The sequence below is a fragment of the Hordeum vulgare genome, chromosome 3H, assembly GCF_904849725.1.
Source record: "Hordeum vulgare subsp. vulgare chromosome 3H, MorexV3_pseudomolecules_assembly, whole genome shotgun sequence".
NCBI classification, from domain to species: domain Eukaryota; kingdom Viridiplantae; phylum Streptophyta; class Magnoliopsida; order Poales; family Poaceae; genus Hordeum; species Hordeum vulgare.
The window spans coordinates 474,984,811-475,004,594 of NC_058520.1; the positions used below are offsets into that span (position 1 = coordinate 474,984,811).

The 19,784-nt window shown below is 50.4% G+C and overlaps 2 protein-coding genes and 1 pseudogene across 2 annotated transcripts; 1 reads left to right on the plus strand and 2 right to left on the minus strand.

Moving 5' to 3' along the window:
- Positions 1-852: 852 nt before the first annotated feature.
- LOC123441883 lies at positions 853-4,021 on the plus strand (annotated as a pseudogene).
- A 4,347-nt stretch (positions 4,022-8,368) lies between these two features.
- On the minus strand, positions 8,369-9,668 carry LOC123444348. Its single transcript, XM_045121036.1, has 3 exons — positions 9,579-9,668; positions 9,410-9,479; positions 8,369-9,120 (listed from the first exon to the last, which is right to left on the minus strand). Exons 1-3 carry the CDS (start codon positions 9,607-9,609, stop codon positions 8,667-8,669), a joined length of 555 nt encoding a protein of 184 aa, XP_044976971.1. The 5' UTR covers positions 9,610-9,668; the 3' UTR covers positions 8,369-8,666.
- Positions 9,604-11,169, minus strand: LOC123444347 (UDP-glycosyltransferase 88F3-like). The gene has a single exon (XM_045121035.1). It carries the CDS (start codon positions 11,148-11,150, stop codon positions 9,729-9,731), a length of 1,422 nt encoding a protein of 473 aa, XP_044976970.1. The 5' UTR covers positions 11,151-11,169; the 3' UTR covers positions 9,604-9,728.
- Positions 11,170-19,784: the final 8,615 nt, after the last annotated feature.

Here is a 19,784-nt window from a genome sequence, read left to right on the forward strand (position 1 = left end):
TGAAAACAGATAATCAGAGTATCAGGTGCCACTCAAGATTTACCCAAATCTGTTGTATCAATGTCCATGGTGTGAATCCAAAATTTATTTAGGTAGGCAAGCTTAAGTTGAAGCAGCTCCGGAATGGAAAGGTGGCCTTCACAAAAGGGGCATACTACTTGGAAGATGGTGTGGACGGTGGAGTAAGGGTTTTAGGGAGCTTCTTGACCTTCTGTCCGTGTATCGTAGCAGGTTTGGTGGTCTTGAAGTAGTGGAGAAGTTTCAGACGAAGTGCAAGAATATGCAGAGCGCATAAGTTTGTATGTGAACGTTCACCCTGGATGTGAATATGTGATCATGCAGATCCCTGTTCCATGAGTGAGTTATCGTATTTACCGAAATACTTTCTTGCATCTTTTTTTCTATTTATTCTTAATTTTATTCGAAATATCGGAATATATGTATAATACAGTATGTCCTTGTAAAGATAACGAAGGTCGTATCTGCTTAGAGCCTGCTGATCTTATCACAACCTGAACTCAAGCTACTTGATCAGGCATGGGAAGGATCTACAACGCAACTTAGCGGTACGGACGTGGGCTCTGGAGATTGGGGGGCGATTTTGAAATCCCCCTCGATCTGCACGGCGGTTTAGCCGGAGGATGGCCGGAGGATGGCCGGAGCTGTTGGCAAGCTCGCCTGGTGTGCTGGTCCTGCGGCCAACGCCACCGCTGCATCGCGCCAACCTGGGTACCATTACCAAGTCCGGCGCCCTTCCGCTGGGCACATGTGGCCGACGACGCCACTGAGTAGGATGGGCGTGTGGAGGTCGCGGTCTCCTTGGCGCCCTCGGCATTCGGCGAGTTCCTTGCCATGGCCTCGTCGCTACGCGCTCGTGACGGCCGGAGGGGTGGTGCGCACGCGCCGGCGGTCGCTTCGGCCGCGCCTTCGCGGGAGGCCCGCTTGGCCGTCCTAATGGTGCGTGTCAGCCGGATGTCGGGCTTTCGGGCCGGGCCATCCGGGCAGGGCTGCCCATGCCCGGGACTAACTGAAATACAAGACTCAAAAATTCCGAATTTTAACAATTAAATACCAGTAATGTGGTCTCACCGAAACTACGAAAATATGAAATTTTGGAGTAGTATGTGTAATCGAGTTTTTAATTCAGTTCCATTGAACTGAGCAACAATGTTGTTATTGTTGGATTTTTGAATGTAAATTGCACAAAAGTACCACAATCCGGTCATTAAATACAGATTGCTATCAAGATTGGTAATTTTTATATGTTAGTATCAAGTCTGGGACAAGCCGTTACGAAAAGATCTAAACCAGTATAAATATCTTTACCTACTAATTACTAATAAAGCAATTAATGCTTCTGTCGTCCGTCATTAATAAATCGGCGGTTCCTCTCCTTCAACAGGAACAGATCCACCAAGATATAACAACAGCACCGCCATCCCCATTGGTTGGAGCTGCGCGCTTAAAACCTGGAGACGCGGGTTTGATCCCTCTCCATCACACTTTTCTCCCCCTATTTTGTCTGTCGCCAGACTGGGCCGGTCGAGTATGACCTTGAGCACTTATTTTTCTTAATTATTTATTTTTTTATTTGGATATATTTTGAATATTTTATTTATAAAAATCACCTATATATGCAAACTTTGATAAAATGTAAATCATGCATTGAAGGAATGCCAAAATTGAATTAAAAAATCATTATATAGAAAAAAGGTACAACGCGTAATGAAAAATAACTATATAATTTTTAATTCTTTTTGAATTTTTCGATCATGCATTTAAAAAATATTAAATGTGCATATAAATGTTTCCAATGTATAAAAAGCATACAGAAAAAATACAATGTATATGTAAAAAATTAGACATAACAAATTAATATGGAAATAAAATGCTAATCATGTACTTGGAAAATATCAAACACATATAAAAAATATTCCTGATGTATACGAAAAAATATAGAATGTGTATAAAAAACTAAATATGGTTTGATAAATTTTGACCATGAAATTGAAAAATATTAAACATGTAAATATAAAAATATGTAATGGCTTAACTTCTGATTTTCATATTGTCTAAGCATATTTTTTTTCAACTGTCTAAGTATATATTTTTTTGTACACCCGATGCAACGCACGGACCCTTTCGCTATCTCCCCTAATAATAAACCACGGATCGCTTCTGCCGTACGTCGCTGGCAGTTTTGCAAAAAAGTCCTTATGTTTTCGGCTATTCAACCCGCGATCCTTTTGTCAGTTAAAAAACATTTCATTTTTACGTGAACCCCCTCGCAATCACCCTCGCCTCCCCACCACCAGCACCGGGCTCTCCGCCACCGCCCGCCTCCCCGCCTCCCCACCACCAGCACCGGGCTCTCCGCCACCGCCCGCCTCCCCGCCTCCCCGCTGTCGCCCCTCGCCGGCGCGCCCTCCTGGCCGCCCGCGCCCTCGGCCTCGGCCTTCTCGGACCGCCGCGGCCACGCGCGGCAGCCGGCCCGCGCTATACGGGATTGCCTGGTACATCTCGACCGATCGGCCTCGAAAGGAGAGGGCAGAGCGACGACGACCTCGTTCCCGGTGACCGCGGCGGCGTGCTCGGCCTCGTCGGCGACCTCGTGCACGGCGACGGCGACGGCCGCCTTCGTGGTCGTGTCCCCACACTTCCGAGTCTCAACCCGCCACCCCTCTTCTCTCTCCCCCGCCGTAGCCGGCCGCACCGCTCTTGTCCCCCGCCTAGCTGTTGCAGCACGCCGGCGCCTCCCCCGAGCCCTGCCACCCTGCGGCCTCCCGCTGGTCCGGGCCTCCGACCACTCGGGCAACTGGACGGTGCTCCTGTCGGCGGCCGTGCTGGGCGTCTGGTCCGAGAAAAGCACCGGCGCAGGCAAGGCGCTGAGCGGCGCGCTGGTGACCGTGCTGCTCGGCCTGGCCGCCAGCACGGCCAGCCTCGTCGCCGCCGACGCCCTCGCCTACCGCGTGGTCCTCGACTACCAGCTCCCGCTGGCCGTCCCGCTGCTCCTTTTCCGCGCCGACCTCCGTCGCGTCCTCCGCTCCTCCGGCGCCCTCCTCCTCGCCTTCCTCCTTGGATCCGGTACGCTTCGTCGATCTGCAGTTCCGGTGGCCGTCGGCTAGCTATAGCTAATGGCCGTCAGTGGATCTTGGGCTGGCAGTGGCGACGACGGCGGGCACGGTGGTGGCGTTCGTGCTGGTCCCGATGCGGTCCCTCGGACAGGACCGCTGGAAGATCGCGGCGGCGCTCATGAGCCGGCACATCGGAGGAGCCGTCAACTACGTTGCCGTCGCGGAGGCCCTGCAGGTGACCCCGTCAGTGCTGGCGGCAGGGCTGGCCGCCGACAACGTCATCTGCGCGCTCTACTTCACCACGCTCTTCGCGCTAGCCGCCAAGATCTTCGCCGAAGAGGCTCCGCACCTGAAACCGAAAGCAGCCAACGCGAACGCGCGAGCCCGCTCCGGCTGTCGGTGCCGTCGGCGGCGACAGGCTGCCGGTCCTGGAGAGCGCGACGACGATGGCCGTGTCGTTCGCGATATGCAGAGCGGGCAAGCACATGGCAACCCTGATGGGCGTACAGGGCGGCGGCCTCCCTTGCATCACGGCGATCGTGGTGGCGCTGGCGACGCTGTTCCCGTCCCGCATCGGCAGGCTCGCCCCCGCCGGTGAGGCCATGGCCGTGGTGCTCATGCAGGTGTTCTTCGCCGTGGTGGGGGCCAACGGCAGCATCCGCAACGTCGTCCACACGGCGCCCGGCATCTTGGCGTTCGCGTTCGTGCAGATCGCCATGCACCTGATGGTGATCATGGGCGCCGGGAGGATGCTGGGGATGGAGAGGAAGCTCGTGCTCATCGCGTCCAACGCCAACGTCGGCGGCCCGACCACCGCCTGCGGGATGGCCACCACCAAGGGCTGGGCCTCCCTCGTGGTTCCCGGGATCCTGGCCGGCATCCTTGGGATCGCCATCGCCACCTTCCTCGGCATCGCCTTCGGCATGTTTGTCCTCAAGCACATGTAACGCAATGCACTCCGATGAGTCATGTTGTCACTGAACCACCAGGGAGGTGAGCTCTGATTACTAGCAGCACCCCTCTCTTCCATTGCTTTTTGGAGACATGTTCGTGGAGCCAAAAAAATGTCTTTGAATTTCAATAATTTTAACAAATTTGAAAAAATGTTCATGATTTCAAAATATGTTCCTGAATTTGGATATTGATGAGCAATTTTTTAGGAGAAAAACAATTTTTGAATTTGATGAACATGTTTTTAACTTGATGAAGAAATTTTCAATTCAAGAACATTTTCTGAAAAAATCGGATGAAATTTAAAAAAATGGATGGTTCTTTTTGGATTTGATGAAACTTTGAAAAATTATGCCGAACAAATTTTCAATAAGACAAACATTTTTGTAACTTGATAAACAAATTCTATATTCAAAAACAGTTTTTTTTATAAGTTGGATGGACTTTTTCAAAGTTGGGTGAACATTTTTTGAATTGGATGAACATTTTTAAATTATGTCAACAAATTATGAATACGGTGAACAGAATTATAATTTAATGAACACTTTTTGAATTAGATGAACATTTTTCGAATTAGGTGAACAAAAATATTTCACGATTTAAGAAAAGGTCCGCGTCAACGAGAAAAAACAACAACAAGAGAGAACGAATCTCTACTAATATAAGCACGAGAGGGCAGATCCAAATCACAATCTCAACCGTCTAATCACTTAATCAAGGATCTAAAAATGTCGTTAACGAAACTAGCCAGTTTTCGTTAGCGCTAATTGCCCCACGTCTCGCGGTCAATCAATGCCTCGCTCGCACTCTCACCCGCCTCCTCCTGGTCGGCCCGCTCGCCGCGCCGTGCCTCCTCCCCCGCTCGACGCGCCACTGGCCTGCTCGCGCCGCTCGGCCCAGCTCGAGCTTCTTGTGCTTCTTGCACCGGTCGCTGGGGCCCGACCAGCTGACGAGGCGCGCGGGCAGGGTGGGCGCCCTGGACGCCGACTCCTCGCCCTCGAACGGGGTCCGCAGGGACATCGCCTTCCTGACCTGCTCGAAGGGGTCGACGCCGCCGAGGGCCGGCCCTCCGGTGAGGCCTCGACGCCGGCCATGCCCCGGGCGGGCGGGCGGGGAGGGGCGCATGATTTTGTAATAAAAAATCCTTTTGTAATAATTCAAGTAGATCTTACATTTTTTTTCTAGCCCGGTGCAACGCACGGGCATTTGTACTAGTATTATCATAACGAGATTGCTATTTTTCGTACGTCCGATATTTAGCGACAGATCCACACTAGTCCGATAACGTTCATTTTCAATCCAATGACGAGCGTTGAGTAGGATGTTTTGATAGTAGATGAAAAAGTGGATTGCTAATTGATCTTAAGTGTACATGCATGCATATAGAGACACAAATGTTGATGTCATCAAACATTCCAAAAAAATTTAAACATCAAAATGTTTTGTATCTCAAACCATTGCTCCGATTCAAAATCCGTTTTCACATTAAAAAATCATCTCGACGAGACCTTCAAAACTAGATCCCACGTTGATATGTTTCGACGACTTTTTTCTTGTCAAAATTTACACGTCTCGGATACCTAAGTTATCACATATTTGTTACGTAAGTTATCATCGTGGTTGCACTAAAGTCAATGAGACATAAAAAATTGTTCCTCCAATCTTTTTTCATATGCATATGCATGCATGCATTAGAGGACAAAACTGATGACATCCTATATTTTTTTTAATTTGAAAAGTTTAAAATTGTTATGTAGCTCAAACCGGCGCTTTAATTAAATATCTGTTTTCACAAAAACAAATCGTCGCAACGACATCTAGGAAACAAGATCTATTGTCGATAACCCACGTATATAGCATGTGATATCTGCACAACATAGTTGATAACTCACTTACAAACACCGTGATTATTTTGACCTGATTTTTTTGTTGAAACATCTTCCGATAATGGTGTGAATAACATGGTCATTAACAAAACGCGGAGTTGATAACTTACATATAAATACCCTGATAACTCACACGTCACAGACCTGATAAGTTACGCACCCCGGTCCTGATAACTTTGTTATGTGTGTGAGGGGGGGGTGATCAAGTATCCTCCGATATTTTTTGTATGAATAGCATGGTAACTCACACATCAGAGACCCGATAACTTATGCACCTCGGTCCTGATACTTTTAGCGAGGGAGGGTGATGAAATAAACCCTCGTAACTTTTATGTGAATAGCACGATAACTCACACATCATAGACTTGATAACCAATGTACCCCAGTCTTGGTAAACTTGATGACCGGATGGGGTTGGTTGATGAAATATACCCTCGGTAAGTTTTTGTGTGAATAGCAAGATAACTCACACATCGCAGACCTGATAACTTATGTACCACAATCCTGATAACTTTGTTGGTGGTGAGGAGGTGGGGGGCTGTTGGTGGAATATACTCCGGCAACTATTTGTGTGAATAGCATGATAACTCACACGTCGCAAACCTTAACACTTATGTACCCCAGTCTTGGTAACTTTTGGCAACGATGGTGATGGGTGGGGGAGGGTGTTGGTGAAATATAATCCCCCAACCCCCCTAGTAACTTTTGCGGCAAAAGCATGGTAACTCACACGTCATAGACCTGATAACTTAGGTACAAACACCGCGGTAAATTTAGATTCAAATAAAAAGTTGTTGAAACATACCCCGATTACTTCTATGCAAATAGCACGGTAATATATGCATCACGAACCGTCAATTTCCCCCCTCTAGCGCATGCATGGATGTGCATGCAAAAAAAAATGTCGGAGGAATCATTTTTATGTTCCGGCAAAATTATGCGTAGTAAACATGATAACTTATCTCAACTCGCATGATAGCTTGCGTAGCACACATATGGTAACTTTTTGCTTAAAAAATAGTCGTCAAAACATGTCAACATGGGATCTTGTTTTGAAAGTCTCATCACGATGAATCTTTTATATAAAAACATTTTTTCAATCAGAGCGATGGTTTAAGCTACAAAGTATTTAAAAGTTTTAAAATAAAGAGAATCTTTTACTGCTATCCTTTATTTTGTTTATTAATGTGCAGGTATGCATGAATCAGAATAAAAGGGGCTGCATGATCTTCCTCTGCCATAAACGCAATTAGTTGATTGGTTAGAATTAAAAACATGAAATTAAACAAGTAATTAATTAGGAAGAAGTGATTAGTCGAGGTATGTGAATGTGTTGCCATCTCTTATCATAACATAGCAACATATGCACACATCCTCAAATAAAATGTGCGGCATCCCACAGCCCAATAATGCTACACCAAGATAAACTTACGTTTCACTTTACGTAAGGCCAACTCCACCGCGCGATCCCAAACGGACATCCGATTTCATTCGGATTTTGTCCGTTTGGGATAGGAAAACGGACAGCGAACGCTGGACAGAGGCCGGACAAAGTCCTTCCACCCAACGCTGCTATTCCGTTTCTATCCCATTTCTTGAGAGATTGGTCAGATCCGGCAGGCCCTTGGCGTCGAACACGTCGTCATTGGGCGCGAAGAGGGTGAGCCCCTTGTCCATGGCCGCCTGGTACATCTTGATGACCCCGCCGCTCCCACGCCTCGCCGCGCCCTGCCACTTCCGCGCCTTGCCCCGCCTCGCCTAGCCCCGCCGCTCCCTCGCCCGCGCCCTGCCTGCTCCAGCGCCTCGCCGCTCCCGCGACCCACCGCTCCAGCGCCTCTCCGCTACCGCGCCCCGTCGAGCCCGCGCCCGCCTGCTCCAGCGCCTCGCCGCTCCCGTGTCCGCGCCTCGCCGAGCCCGCGCCCTGCCTGCTCCAGTGCCTCGCCGCTCCCGCGCCCGCGCCGAGCCCGTGCCCTGCCCGCTCCAGCGCCTCGCCGAGCCCGCGCCCCGCCGCTCCAGCGCCTCGCCGAGCCCGTGCCCTGCCTGCTCCAGCGCCTCGGCGAGGGCAGCACCGGAGGTGGGGCGAGGGCAGCGCGTGCGGTGGCAGAGGACAGCACGGGCGGGCATGGTTGTCACGGGAGAGAAGATGGGGAGAAAGGGTGACATGTGGGCCAGACGCGGACATAGGCGGACGTTTCTGTCCGCTTTGGCCCCAAACCCAGAGCAACTTTGGTCTGGAAATAGGGTAGAAACGGACACGGATATGGCAAAAAATGGGTATGCTCCCGCGCGGCGGGTCGTTTATTTTGTTCGTTTTACCTCAAACGGACACCCGGAAGATTTGAGGTCGCGCGGTGGAGTTGGCCTAATGTTTCTGTCAAACCTCTCCACTCACATGAATTCAAGTGGGTGGGCCCTCCTCCTGTAATTTTGTCCAACAGAAAACTGCCACACATGTCATTACGTTAATCACATAAAACGGTTTAGGTAGGTGTAGCAACAGTAATACTACACATTTATAGGTTTATAGGAGTTTATAGATAGGGGGCTGCTACGCATCCGTCGGGTGATGTTTAGAAAATATCATCCACCTTGATAGCCGTCCGATCCGCGCGCGACGTTTTGGATGGACACCCTGTAATTCCTGAAACAATGCCCCAGTTTCTGAAACAATCGCTTTGTTGCAGGGTTTTTTTCTTCGCGCGCGCTTCGTGGGCATCGAGTAATTCCTGGGACAACGCTCGAGTTTCTGAAACAATCACTTTGTTACAGAAACTTCATCTTCTTCCTTCAGACAAAAAACAGAGGGAGGTATGGAGTTGTGGAGGAAGCACAACCATGGCGACCATGCTTGATTCCCAAGCTCCATGGCTGGCGGAGGGATCGATCCAGATCTGGTCTGGCGCGAGGAGGCAGGGCCGACGCGGGTCGACCGGTGGCAGGAACGCGACGGCGATGGCTGGGGGCTCCGGTGGCGCCAGGATCGGCCGGCGGCGGCGCACCACGGCGGGGCATGCGGGACCGTGCTCGGGCAGCGCTCGAGAGGAGGAGGGAGCCGACGGCTCGCTCGAGCAGAGGCTCGGGAGGCTCCAGGCGGCGGGGAGGTGCAGGCGCGGTGGCCCTGCTCCGGCGAGGCCAGCCGGTGCAGGCGATGGCAAGCGGCGGCGCGGTCTCGGGCAGGGACGCTCGCGAGGAGCTGCAGGAAACTGTTCCTGAAACAACAACATTGTTTCAGAAAAACGGTCACAGCTTACGCAGATCGGACGGGCGCCGAGCCGACGGACGAGACAGCGCGATCGGCCGGTTGAACACAATCTTTTTCCTTATAGATATGTGAAATTTAATTGGAGATTTAGGAAGGTAAAGGCCTTGCTCCTTTAAAAATCAGTAGGAGAGAGGTTAATAAAAAAGAAAAATTCTAATCAGCCTGTAACTCTTTGTAAGTCTTCCATAAACCGATAGTAACTGGTGCTGCTAGAAATTGAGCTTTGCTAGACTTACATAGATTTTTTACGAAATCTTACGTAGATGATGAGGTGGACGTGGTTGATTGGATTCCGCAAGGCCTCACCTGAAAATCAGGGGGATTAGTGAAGGTCAGGAAAGCAAACCTCTTTTTCGTAAGTAATTCAAGTACGAATTCGTAGGTGTAGCATTCTTGCTCACGAACCGATGCGTGCGCGGCCACGGCCCTCTGTCATCAATTTTCCTACAATGTATACAATTTACCTCAACAAATTCCACCCTAGAAAATCCAGATTCCAGTTGCACACAGGCTGAACAAGGTGGACACAAAAGGTTAAATAACATAGTCAACGATTCAATCGAGCATCGAAATCTTGAGATCGTCCAGGAAGTCAACAAATGCTGCCGCTGACGATCCACCGACCTCCAGCGCATTCGCAGCAATCTCTTGCGCCAGCATCATCCGCTCCCTGATCTCCTTCCCTTGCTCGGACTCCATGACCAGCCTCACCTTCCCCTCCACCTCATCCGCTTTAACCAACCCCTCGTCGTAGCCGCTCATGGCCACCCCGAGTTTCATCTCCTCCACGACCAACACCTTGTTCATCCTCTGCTCTGCGTACATGGGCCAGCACACCATCGGCACCCCGGCTACGACAGCCTCCAGCGTCGAGTTCCATCCGCAGTGCGTCACGAACGCGCCGGTCGCCGGGTGCCGGAGCACCTCCACTTGCGGCGCCCAGGAGGAAACCACCATCCCGCGTCCCCTCGTCCTGTCCAAGAACCCCTCCGGCAGCAGCGCCTCCACCGCCGCCTCGGCCCGCCCCTCGAACCGCTTCGTCGAGTCGGCGTCCGGCGCAACGGGTGCTCGCACGGCCCATAAGAACGGATGCCCGCTCTTCTCCAGCCCCACGGCGATCTCATGCAGCTGCTCTGCGGGCAACGAGCTCGCGCTCCCGAAGCAGAGGAACACCACGCTCCGCGCCGGCTGCTTGTCTAGCCATCTCAGGCATTCGTGCTGCACGTTGCTTCCCCTCTCCTCGCCGACCAACGGACCGACGCAGAACAGCTTGGGCACTGACTCACCGTCGCCGGGACGGGGAGCCCCGTTTTTTATCGCCTTAACGGCGCGGGGCTCCAGCCACTCGAACGTGTTCGGCAGAATGCCCCTAGATCTTGGCAGCTGCTCCATGAGGCTAAGGATTGCCTTGTACTGGCTGTCCCCGCGATCCAGCAGCACTTCCGGCAAGTCGGACGCCGGAACTGGGTGGACTCCGGGGAAGTGCAGCAGGGAGCGCCCCATGTCCCGGAAGGAGACAGCGGAGCGCATGACGGGGATGTGCAGGTAGGCAGCAAGGACCGACGCAGCCGAGGTGAAGAAAAGGTAGGCCGGGACGCCGAGCTCTGCGGCGGCGTCCAACCCGTAGGCACAGAACAAGTCGGTGACTAGAGCCTTGACGGACGGGAGGGACCTCAGGAAGGCGAGGAGGGCGGGGTTGGCGGCGCGGAGGTCGGCGATAAGGGCGATGAAAGGATCGGCGTCGGGGTCTGCCGTCTCGGCGGAACGGGTCGCTGCCGGCGGGATTAGGTGGAACGAGACAGAAGGATAGGATGCGGCGAGGCCGGCGATGGTCTCAGAGGACTTGCCTGTAGACGGGACGTCGGCGACGGCGACGGTGACAGGAACGCCATGTCTAGCGAGGTGGTGGGCGAACTGTGTCATTGGGTGAAGGTGGCCCCTGACCAGCCATGTGAAAAGCACGATGGTGCTCTGCATATTTGCTTGTGTGTTTCAGTCCAATCCTCGGTTGTGTTATATAGTGGCGATGTTGTCTCGTAGCCGCCCGTGACTAACAGCTGCAAAGTTGGACATATTCATTTTCTCACTACGTGTTGATTACATCAGTCATCATTGCACACGACCAATACCAAAACTTAGGCCCTGTTTCGTTAAAAGGTTCTAGAACTTTTTTATTTAGTTCGAACTAAAAAGTCTTTCGTCTCTATCCATTTCTTTTCAGGGATTAAACAGAGATTAAAGGTTATTAAATGATATGCAAAAAGATAATGTTATCCATAATAATGTACTAGAAGTTACTAAATGACATGTTAAAAGTAGGGGCACTGTTGGAAAAAGTGTCAAAAAGTCCCCAAAAGACCCTTTAATAGGGACTTCTTTTAGTCTCAAAAACCCCCCTTTAGTCCCTAAAAGTCCCTCATATTTCTTTCACGTGAGACTAAAAGGGGCTTTTTTTAGTCCCTACAGCAAAAAGTCCGTGTAAAGAAACACCCCCTTAAGCGTTTTGCATGACTGTCACTGCATTTTACATCAACGTTCGAAGTGTTACTTCATTGGACGGGTAACATGCGCCCGTCGACCAGCCCAACTTTTGACCGGTTGCACCATGTGCGTCCGATTGGTCGTCTCCCAGCCATTGGATTTGACTCCCTCTTCATCCCCAACCTTCCGACACCGCATCCTTTTGTTTTACCTCAAATCATTGCAATGAGCGCACGGGAAAGAAGCGGAGTCATCAAGCATACCGCATCTCCTCCCTTGGGTGCTCGTTCGCACCAAGTTTGTCGGCACCAGCACCATCAACGGATAGTGCTCCCTCTCACTTGCCGCCATTAATTACAACACTCACGCGCTTTTTGTTGCACCATTCCCGCGAGTCGTGCTGATGTAGCCATCACCGCCCATTATTCTAGTAAGTCTCCGCTCCAATCTCATTGTCGTCATCGATCCCCGTTACATCGACAATTGCAGCTTTCCTCTCGATTTTCGCGAACGACTACCACTAGCCATCGTCGTGAATGCTTGTAGCAATTTTCCTCGCTGGTCCTAGCAAAAGCTGATGACGGTTGATACAATTTTTCGTCACCGTCGTCGCAGGTTGCAGTTTGGCCATGAGTGGTTGTAGCAAAAGCCGATGATGGTTGTAACAAATCATCATCGCCGGCGTCGCAACTCGCATCTTCTCCATGAATGATTGTAGCATATTTGCTCACCAATCATATCAAAAGTCGATGAAGATTGCAGCAAATCGTCATCGACATCAACGTGTGTTAGGGCATATTCATGCCTAAGTAATTTTGGTGATTGATGACAGTACCGTAAAGGACTAATCGTGTGCATTAAGCTTTGAGATAATACAGGTCAGCGGCACAAGACGATTCGGCACCCTCCGTGGAATAGAAGCATGGTGTCCTCTACAATTCTCTGTCTTTGAGTCGTAGGAACGTTGTACTATTAAGAGGGGATCCCTAGTAGAAAGGTGAAAGGACGTGGATGTCGCCTAGAGGGGGGGGGAGTGAATAGGCGCTTTAAAATAATTAAGGTTTAGGCTTGAACAAATGCGGAATAAAACTAACGTTTAATTTTTCAAGCACAAAACCTATAAACAACTAGGCTCACCTATGTGCACCAACAACTTATGCTAAGCAAGATAAACAACTAAGTGATAGCAAGATATATTACAATAAACAATATGTCTATCACAAAGTAAAGTGCATAAGTAAAGGGTTCGGGTAAGAGATAACCGAGGCACGGGGAGACGATGATGTATCCCGAAGTTCACACCGTTGCGGATGCTAATCTTCGTTGAAGAGGTGTGGAGGCACAATGATCCCCAAGATGCCACTAAGGCCACCGTAATATCCTCACGCCCTCGCACAATGCAAGATGCCGTGATTCCACTAAGGGACCCTTGAGGGCGGTCACCGAACCCGTACAAATGGCAAACCTTGGGGGCGGTCACCGAACCCGTACACGTGGCAACCCTTGGGGGCGGTTACCGATACCCGTACAAATTGCTCGGGGCTATCTCCACAACCTAATTGGAGACCCCGATGCTTGCCCGGAGCTTCACACCACAATGATTGAGCTCCGAGACACCACCAAGCTTCTAGGGCGCCAAAGCATCCACGAAGAACAATATCTAGGATACTAAGTACCAAAGGTAGTAAGCTTCTCAACTTATCACTTCCACGTATCACCGTGGAGAACTCAAATCGATGCAACTAATGCAATGGCAAGAACACACGAAGTGGTCAAGTCCCTCACACTCAAATCCCTCCACAACAATGAAAGCTATGGAGAAATATGAGAGGAAGAACAAGGATCTCACAAAGAACTCCAAGATCTAGATCCAAGGGGTTCCCCTCACATAGAGGAGAAAGTGATTGGTGGAGATGTGGATCTAGATCTCCTCTCTCTTTTCCCTCAAGAACAAGCAAGAATCATTGGAGGGATTGAGAGTTAGCAAGCTCTAAGAATGTCAACAATGGAGGTAGAACAAGAGCTCAACGGATGGATAAGTCCAAGGGGGAAGAAGACCCCCTTTATATAGTGGGGGAAGCAATCAGACCGTTACCCCCACTTACAGCCCGAGCCCAGCGGTACTATCGCTGGCTCTAGCGGTACTACCACTGACCCTCCGGCGGTACTTCCGCTGGCTGCAGCGGTACTACCGCTGACCCTCCAGCGGTACAACCGCTAGCTGCAGCGGTACTACCGCTGAGCCCATGGTAGCGCAAAGATACTACCGGGCCAACCACCGCCAAGAAAGTCTTCGCAAAAAGTCTGACGCAGTACAACCGCAAAGATGACGGTACTAAAGTCCTGGAGCGGTACTACCGCTGACCAGAGGCGGTAGTATAGCTGGGCCAGTGGTACTACCGCCAACTCTAACGATACTACCGCTAGGGCCAGCGGTACTACCGCTAGGTCCAGCGGTACTACCGCTCGCCACTGAAACAGCCATAACTTTCGCATACGAGCTCCGAATCAAGCAAACCCAAGCTTGTTGGATTCAGGACGACAAGAGCAATCCAAACAGTGATATGAAAATGCCAATGATCTAGAGATGTGAGATCTCTATGAATGAAGAACTGGCAAAAACTCCAACATCGAAAACATCATAGTAGTTGCATATGGACTCCGTTTTCTATGAACTCGAGCTTGTCATGAAGATGACCATAAGCTCTAAAACTCACAATGAGAAACACCAAATAAGAACCAAGAAGTATGATGCAATGATGCAAATGGTTTGAGCTCTCAACGAACGATACGATCAGCTAATCATTCTATGCTAAACAGAAAACCTATCAAGGGCAAACCTATACCTTGCACCTCGACCTCTTGAGCTAGATGATGATGATCTTGGCTTCCTCAAGATGGACCACCTTTCTTGATTGTGTTGGCTTGATGAAGACTAGTTGATTGCTCCCCCATACTCACTATGGCTGAGCCACTCTTCAGCATACCTTCACAAGTCTATTGTCACCACAATGGACGGCAAGCTTCAAGCACGATATATTCATGTTGATCCTATTGAACTTGCACACCGCAATCTTGATGACGATCACCACTTGACGTCATCCTTCATGGGTTGTATGAGATCTTCCTTTTGATGCAAGCCCATGGAAACACACCTAACCCACACATAGAACTCTCACGAAGACCATGGATTAGTACACAAAAACGTAATGGACAATGCTTACCATACCATGGGATCACTTGATCCCTCTCGGTACATCTTGTACGCTTTGTGTGTTGATCATCTTGATTTACTCTTTGTCTGAGATCTTGATCAACCATGTGTCTCTATGACCATTCTTTGGATAATATCTTAAATACCATCTTGGTCATCATATAAACTCCTTGAACCCAACAGATGGACTTCAAGAAGTGCTTATGGACAAATCCTATAAATATAACTTAAGGCAACCATTAGGCCATAGGAATTGTCATCAATTACCAAAACCACATATGGAGATATATGCTCTAACAAAAGGTTTGGGTGAAATCAATTTTGCACGCACACACTTTATCTCCTTCCCCTTTCCCTGCAACTTTGGAGCGGTTCCCGCCTGTGTTTTATCTCCTCTTGAAAAAAGGTCTCCCAGCGGTACTACCGCCGGGCCCAGCGGTACTACCGCTAGATCTGGCGGTAGTACCGCTGTGTCGGCGGTAGTACCGCCCCTGGTCAGTGGTAGTACCGCTCCAGGAACTTAGTACCGCCTTCCTAGCGGTTGTACTTCGTCGGACTTTTTGCGAAGACTTTCTTGGCGGTGGTTGGCCCGATGGTGCCTCTGCACTACCATGGGGTCAGTGGTAGTACCGCTGCAGCTAGCGGTAGTACCACTGCAGCCAGTGGTAGTACCGCTGGAGTGCTAGCGATAGTACCGCTGCCGCTAGCGGTAGTGCCGCTGGGCTCGGGCTGTGAGTGGGAAAACGGTTGGATTTTTCCACCCACTATATAAAGGGTTCTTCTTGCTCTAGAACCCTACCTTTGACCCTCCCAAGCTCCATTGTTGCTCCCTAATCTCAAAAGTGCCCGACTCTCTCCCTAGCCAATCAAACTTGTTGATTTCCTAGAGATTGGTTGAGAAGGCCTAGATCTACACTTCCACCAAGAGAAAATTGATTCCCCCCACCAATCCCTTGCGGATCTTGTTACTCTTGGGTGTTTGAGCACCCTAGACGGTTGAGGTCACCTCGAAGCCACATTCCATTGTGGTGAAGCTCTGTGGTCTTGTTGGGAGCCTCCAAGCTTTGTGTGGAGTTTCCCCCAACCTTGTTTGTAAAGGCTCGGTCGCCGCCTTCAAGGGCACCTATAGTGGAATCACGGTACCTCGCATTGTGCGAGGGCATGAGGAGAATATGGTGGCCCTAGTGGCTTATTGGGGAGCATTGTGCCTCAACACCGCTCCAACGGAGACGTACTTCTTGTCAAAGGGAAGGAAGTTCGGTAACACATCCTCGTCTTCATTGGTTCCACTTGCGGTTATCTCTAACCTTTACGTTGTGTATGCTTTTGTTGTTGTTTATCTCTTACTTGTCTTAGTTATCTTCGTTGATAGCATCATATAGGTTCACCCCTTTGTTGACATTTTAGAGAACCTTTATGCTGCTAACCCTAACTTGCTAAGATTAGTTAAAAAGTGGTCGTTGCCTATTCACCCCCCCTCTAGTCAACCATATCGATACTTTCAATTGGTATCAGAGCCACGTCTCTTTATTAAGGGTTTCACCACCCGAAGAGTATGGAAGATGACGAGGGAGTTCCCCATGCGCAAACCAAGGCCATGGACTTGACTTCGATCACAAGGGACGACTTGAATACGGCTATGGCCGCACTCAAGACGTCCTTGACGAACGAGGTCAAGACCATGCTTAAAGAGTTAATTAAGGGAATTAAAAGTTCTCCCGAACCGGCGTTGGTGGTTAAGCCCACCAACACAGATTCGGAGGCCAATTCCTTTAAGGAAACGGCGAAAGGTATGCAACCTTCCCCTCCTCTTGAAAATGATGGGAATGGAACTTATGCCTCAGTTCCACCACCCATGGTCTATGGAGGACCGGTTCCCAGACCACGTCTTAATCCTGTTGGTCCTCCTCCTAAACTTGTAAGATGAGGAACTCCCGAAGCACAGGGCTCGCGAGGCGGAGCTCGTCGAGCATACGCAAGGCTGGGTTGGAGCAGCGATCATTGGTGCCCGCATGCTTGATGGGCAGGAGGCGGACTGTTATGGAGGGGGATGCGCTGGCGAGGCGCGCGACCGCGACTTCCAGCACCGGGTCCTTCCTCGGAGGGTCGACGACGGCGATGGCGACGGCCACGCCGTGGCGGATGAAGGCCTTGGCCAGCTGCACCATGGGGTTCAAATTGTAGAAGTTAATCATGTTGTTTCTTTAGGATTAGGAAAGAAAGCCAAACCGAGTCCTAGTAGGATTCCTAGTCCTAGTCTATTTCCATAGTCCCTTGTGGACGTGTATAAAAGACACCCTAGGGGTGTTGATTGTAACACCAGAAAAACAAAAAGCAATACAAAGCAAAGGCTCGACACGGGCCTTTAGCCATCAAATCCATCGATCAGTTTTATTCGTGTCGCTAGTTACGCAAGTTCCGTCAAGTAGCCGACCGAAGCAAGAATCGCGTAGGCACGCATGTACAGCTGCATACGCATGTTCAAAAGCCAACATTTGGTATCTAGAGCCTCGACGATCTACGATCTACGATGACGGACAACAACGTTGAGTCGGTCAAGTCCGGCAAGGGTGGTGCCAAGGCGAACAAGAACGGCGACAAGGTGAAGAAGGGCGTCAAGTAAGCAACCAGTGGTGGAGGAATGAGCGGCGCCAATGTCGAGGCGCATCGCAACATCCCCATCTAGTACCCGATGCTCACCGACGCCAACTACGGCGTGTGGGCGGTGAAGATGAAGATTATTCTCTGAACCCTTCAAGTGTGGCAGGCAATCACGGACGACGACGTCGATGACGAGTCCGACAAAGGTGCCATGGCCGCCATAGCCCAGTCCGTGCCGGATTCCGTGCTAATGACATTGGCGGAGTTCGAGACAGCAAGAGAGGTGTGGAACGCACTCAAGGAGATGAGGATCGGAGAAGATCGCGTCACCAAGGCTCGGGCACAAGTGCTGAAGCGCCAATTTCACAAGTTGCAGATGGAGGAAACTGAATTGGTGAACGACTACGCCATGCGTCTTACTACTTTGGTGGGAGAGATCCGCGCGCTTGGTGCAAAGCTCGAGGAGACCGAGATTGTGGAGAAATTTTTCAGTTTGGTGACTGACAAATTCACGTACATCATCGGCACGCTCGAGCAGCTTTACGACATCGACGACATGACCATAACGGAGGCGATCGGACGCCTGCGGACGGGGGAAGAGAATGCTCGTGGCTGTCGGAAAGGCAACGGAGGAGGTAGCGACCAACTCATGTACTCGCACGCAGATTGGGAGGCCCCAAGTAGCAAAGGAAGGTGTGATGGTGGCGAAGGCTCAAGCAACGTGAAGCGCGACGGACAAACCGGAAAAGGCAAAGGAAAAGGCAAAGGAAAAGGCAAGCCACAAGGTCGTGGTAAGGCAGACCAATCTAAAGGGCGGAAGCAACGAGACTTGGATATGTCCGAGGTCAAGTGCTATAACTGCAACGAGATGGGTCACTTTGCAAAGGATTGTCCGAAGCCTAACAAGCGGGAGATCAAGGCAAATTTGGCAAAGCAGGAAGACAAAGGTCCAGGTCTTCTGATGGCCGAAGTATGTGATCTCGCTAAAACGGTGGTTGTGAAACCAAGCCGGAAGGTGCTACTTTATGAGGAAAAAGTGACACCAAAGTTATCCGGTGATCAGAACGTGTCGTGGTATCTCGACACGGGTGCCAGTAACCACATGACGGGGCGCAAGGCTCGGTCAAGTTCGGTGATGGTTCAGCTGTGGAGATTTGCGGGCAAGGATCTGTCCTCTTCGAGGGTCTCATAGGCGAACATCGCATACTCACCGGAGTGTACTACATCCCACGGCTTCGCAACAACATTATCTCTATTGGGAAGCTTGACGAGAATGGATCCAAGGTGAATATCGAGAACGGAGTGATGACGATCTTTGACAACCTCCGAAACGTGCTAGCTCGTGTTAATCGCACACGGAATAGGCTCTATATCCTCAACCTTGATCAATCTCAACCGGAGTGTTGGCTCGCCAAGAGTGATGATGATTCATGGTTATGGCATGCTAGATTTGGACACGTTAACTTCTACGCCTTGAAGAAGATGTCAAAGATGGAGATGGTATCCGGGATGCCATTTATCGACCATGTTGATCGAGTATGTGACGGGTGCTTGGTTGGAAAACAGCACCGCAGGCCGTTCCCTGCTCAGTCTACCTATCGTGCAAGTGATGCACTCGAGCTGCTCCATGGTGATCTATGTGGCCCTATCACCCCAGCAACTCACGCGGGAAAGAAGTATTTCTTCCTCATGGTAGACGACTACTCGAGATATATGTGGGTCGTTCTCCTATGATCTAAAGATGAGGCGTTTGAAGCGTTCAAGAAGCTGAAGGCTGCAACAGAGATGGAACACATGTTGAAGGTTCGCGCTCTACGGACAGATCGCGGCGGAGAATTTACGTCGAACGAATTCAACGATTACTACGAGAAGATTGGCATAAAAAGGTTCCTCACGACACCTTACACGCCGCAGCAGAACGGGGTCGTTGAAAGGCGCACTCGAACCGTCGTTGACATGGCAAGGAGTTTACTCAAGAGCAAGAACCTGCCGGGGACTTTTTGGGGAGAAGCAGTTTCGACGGCGGTCTATCTTCTCAACGGGGCTCCAACGAAGGCGGTGGTCGGCAAGACTCCGTATGAAGCAATTTACGGACGTAAGCCGAATGTGTCTCATCTACGGACGTTCGGGTGTGTGGCACATGTGAAGACGGCGGAGCCGCATCTCTCAAAGCTTGCCGATCGTAGCACCAAGATGGTGTTCATCGGATACGAGAGGAGTTCCGGCGCCAAAGCATACCGCTTCTATGATCCACAAACCAAGCGTCTACGGATTTCACGCGACGTCGTGTTTGAAGAAAACCAAGCGTGGAATTG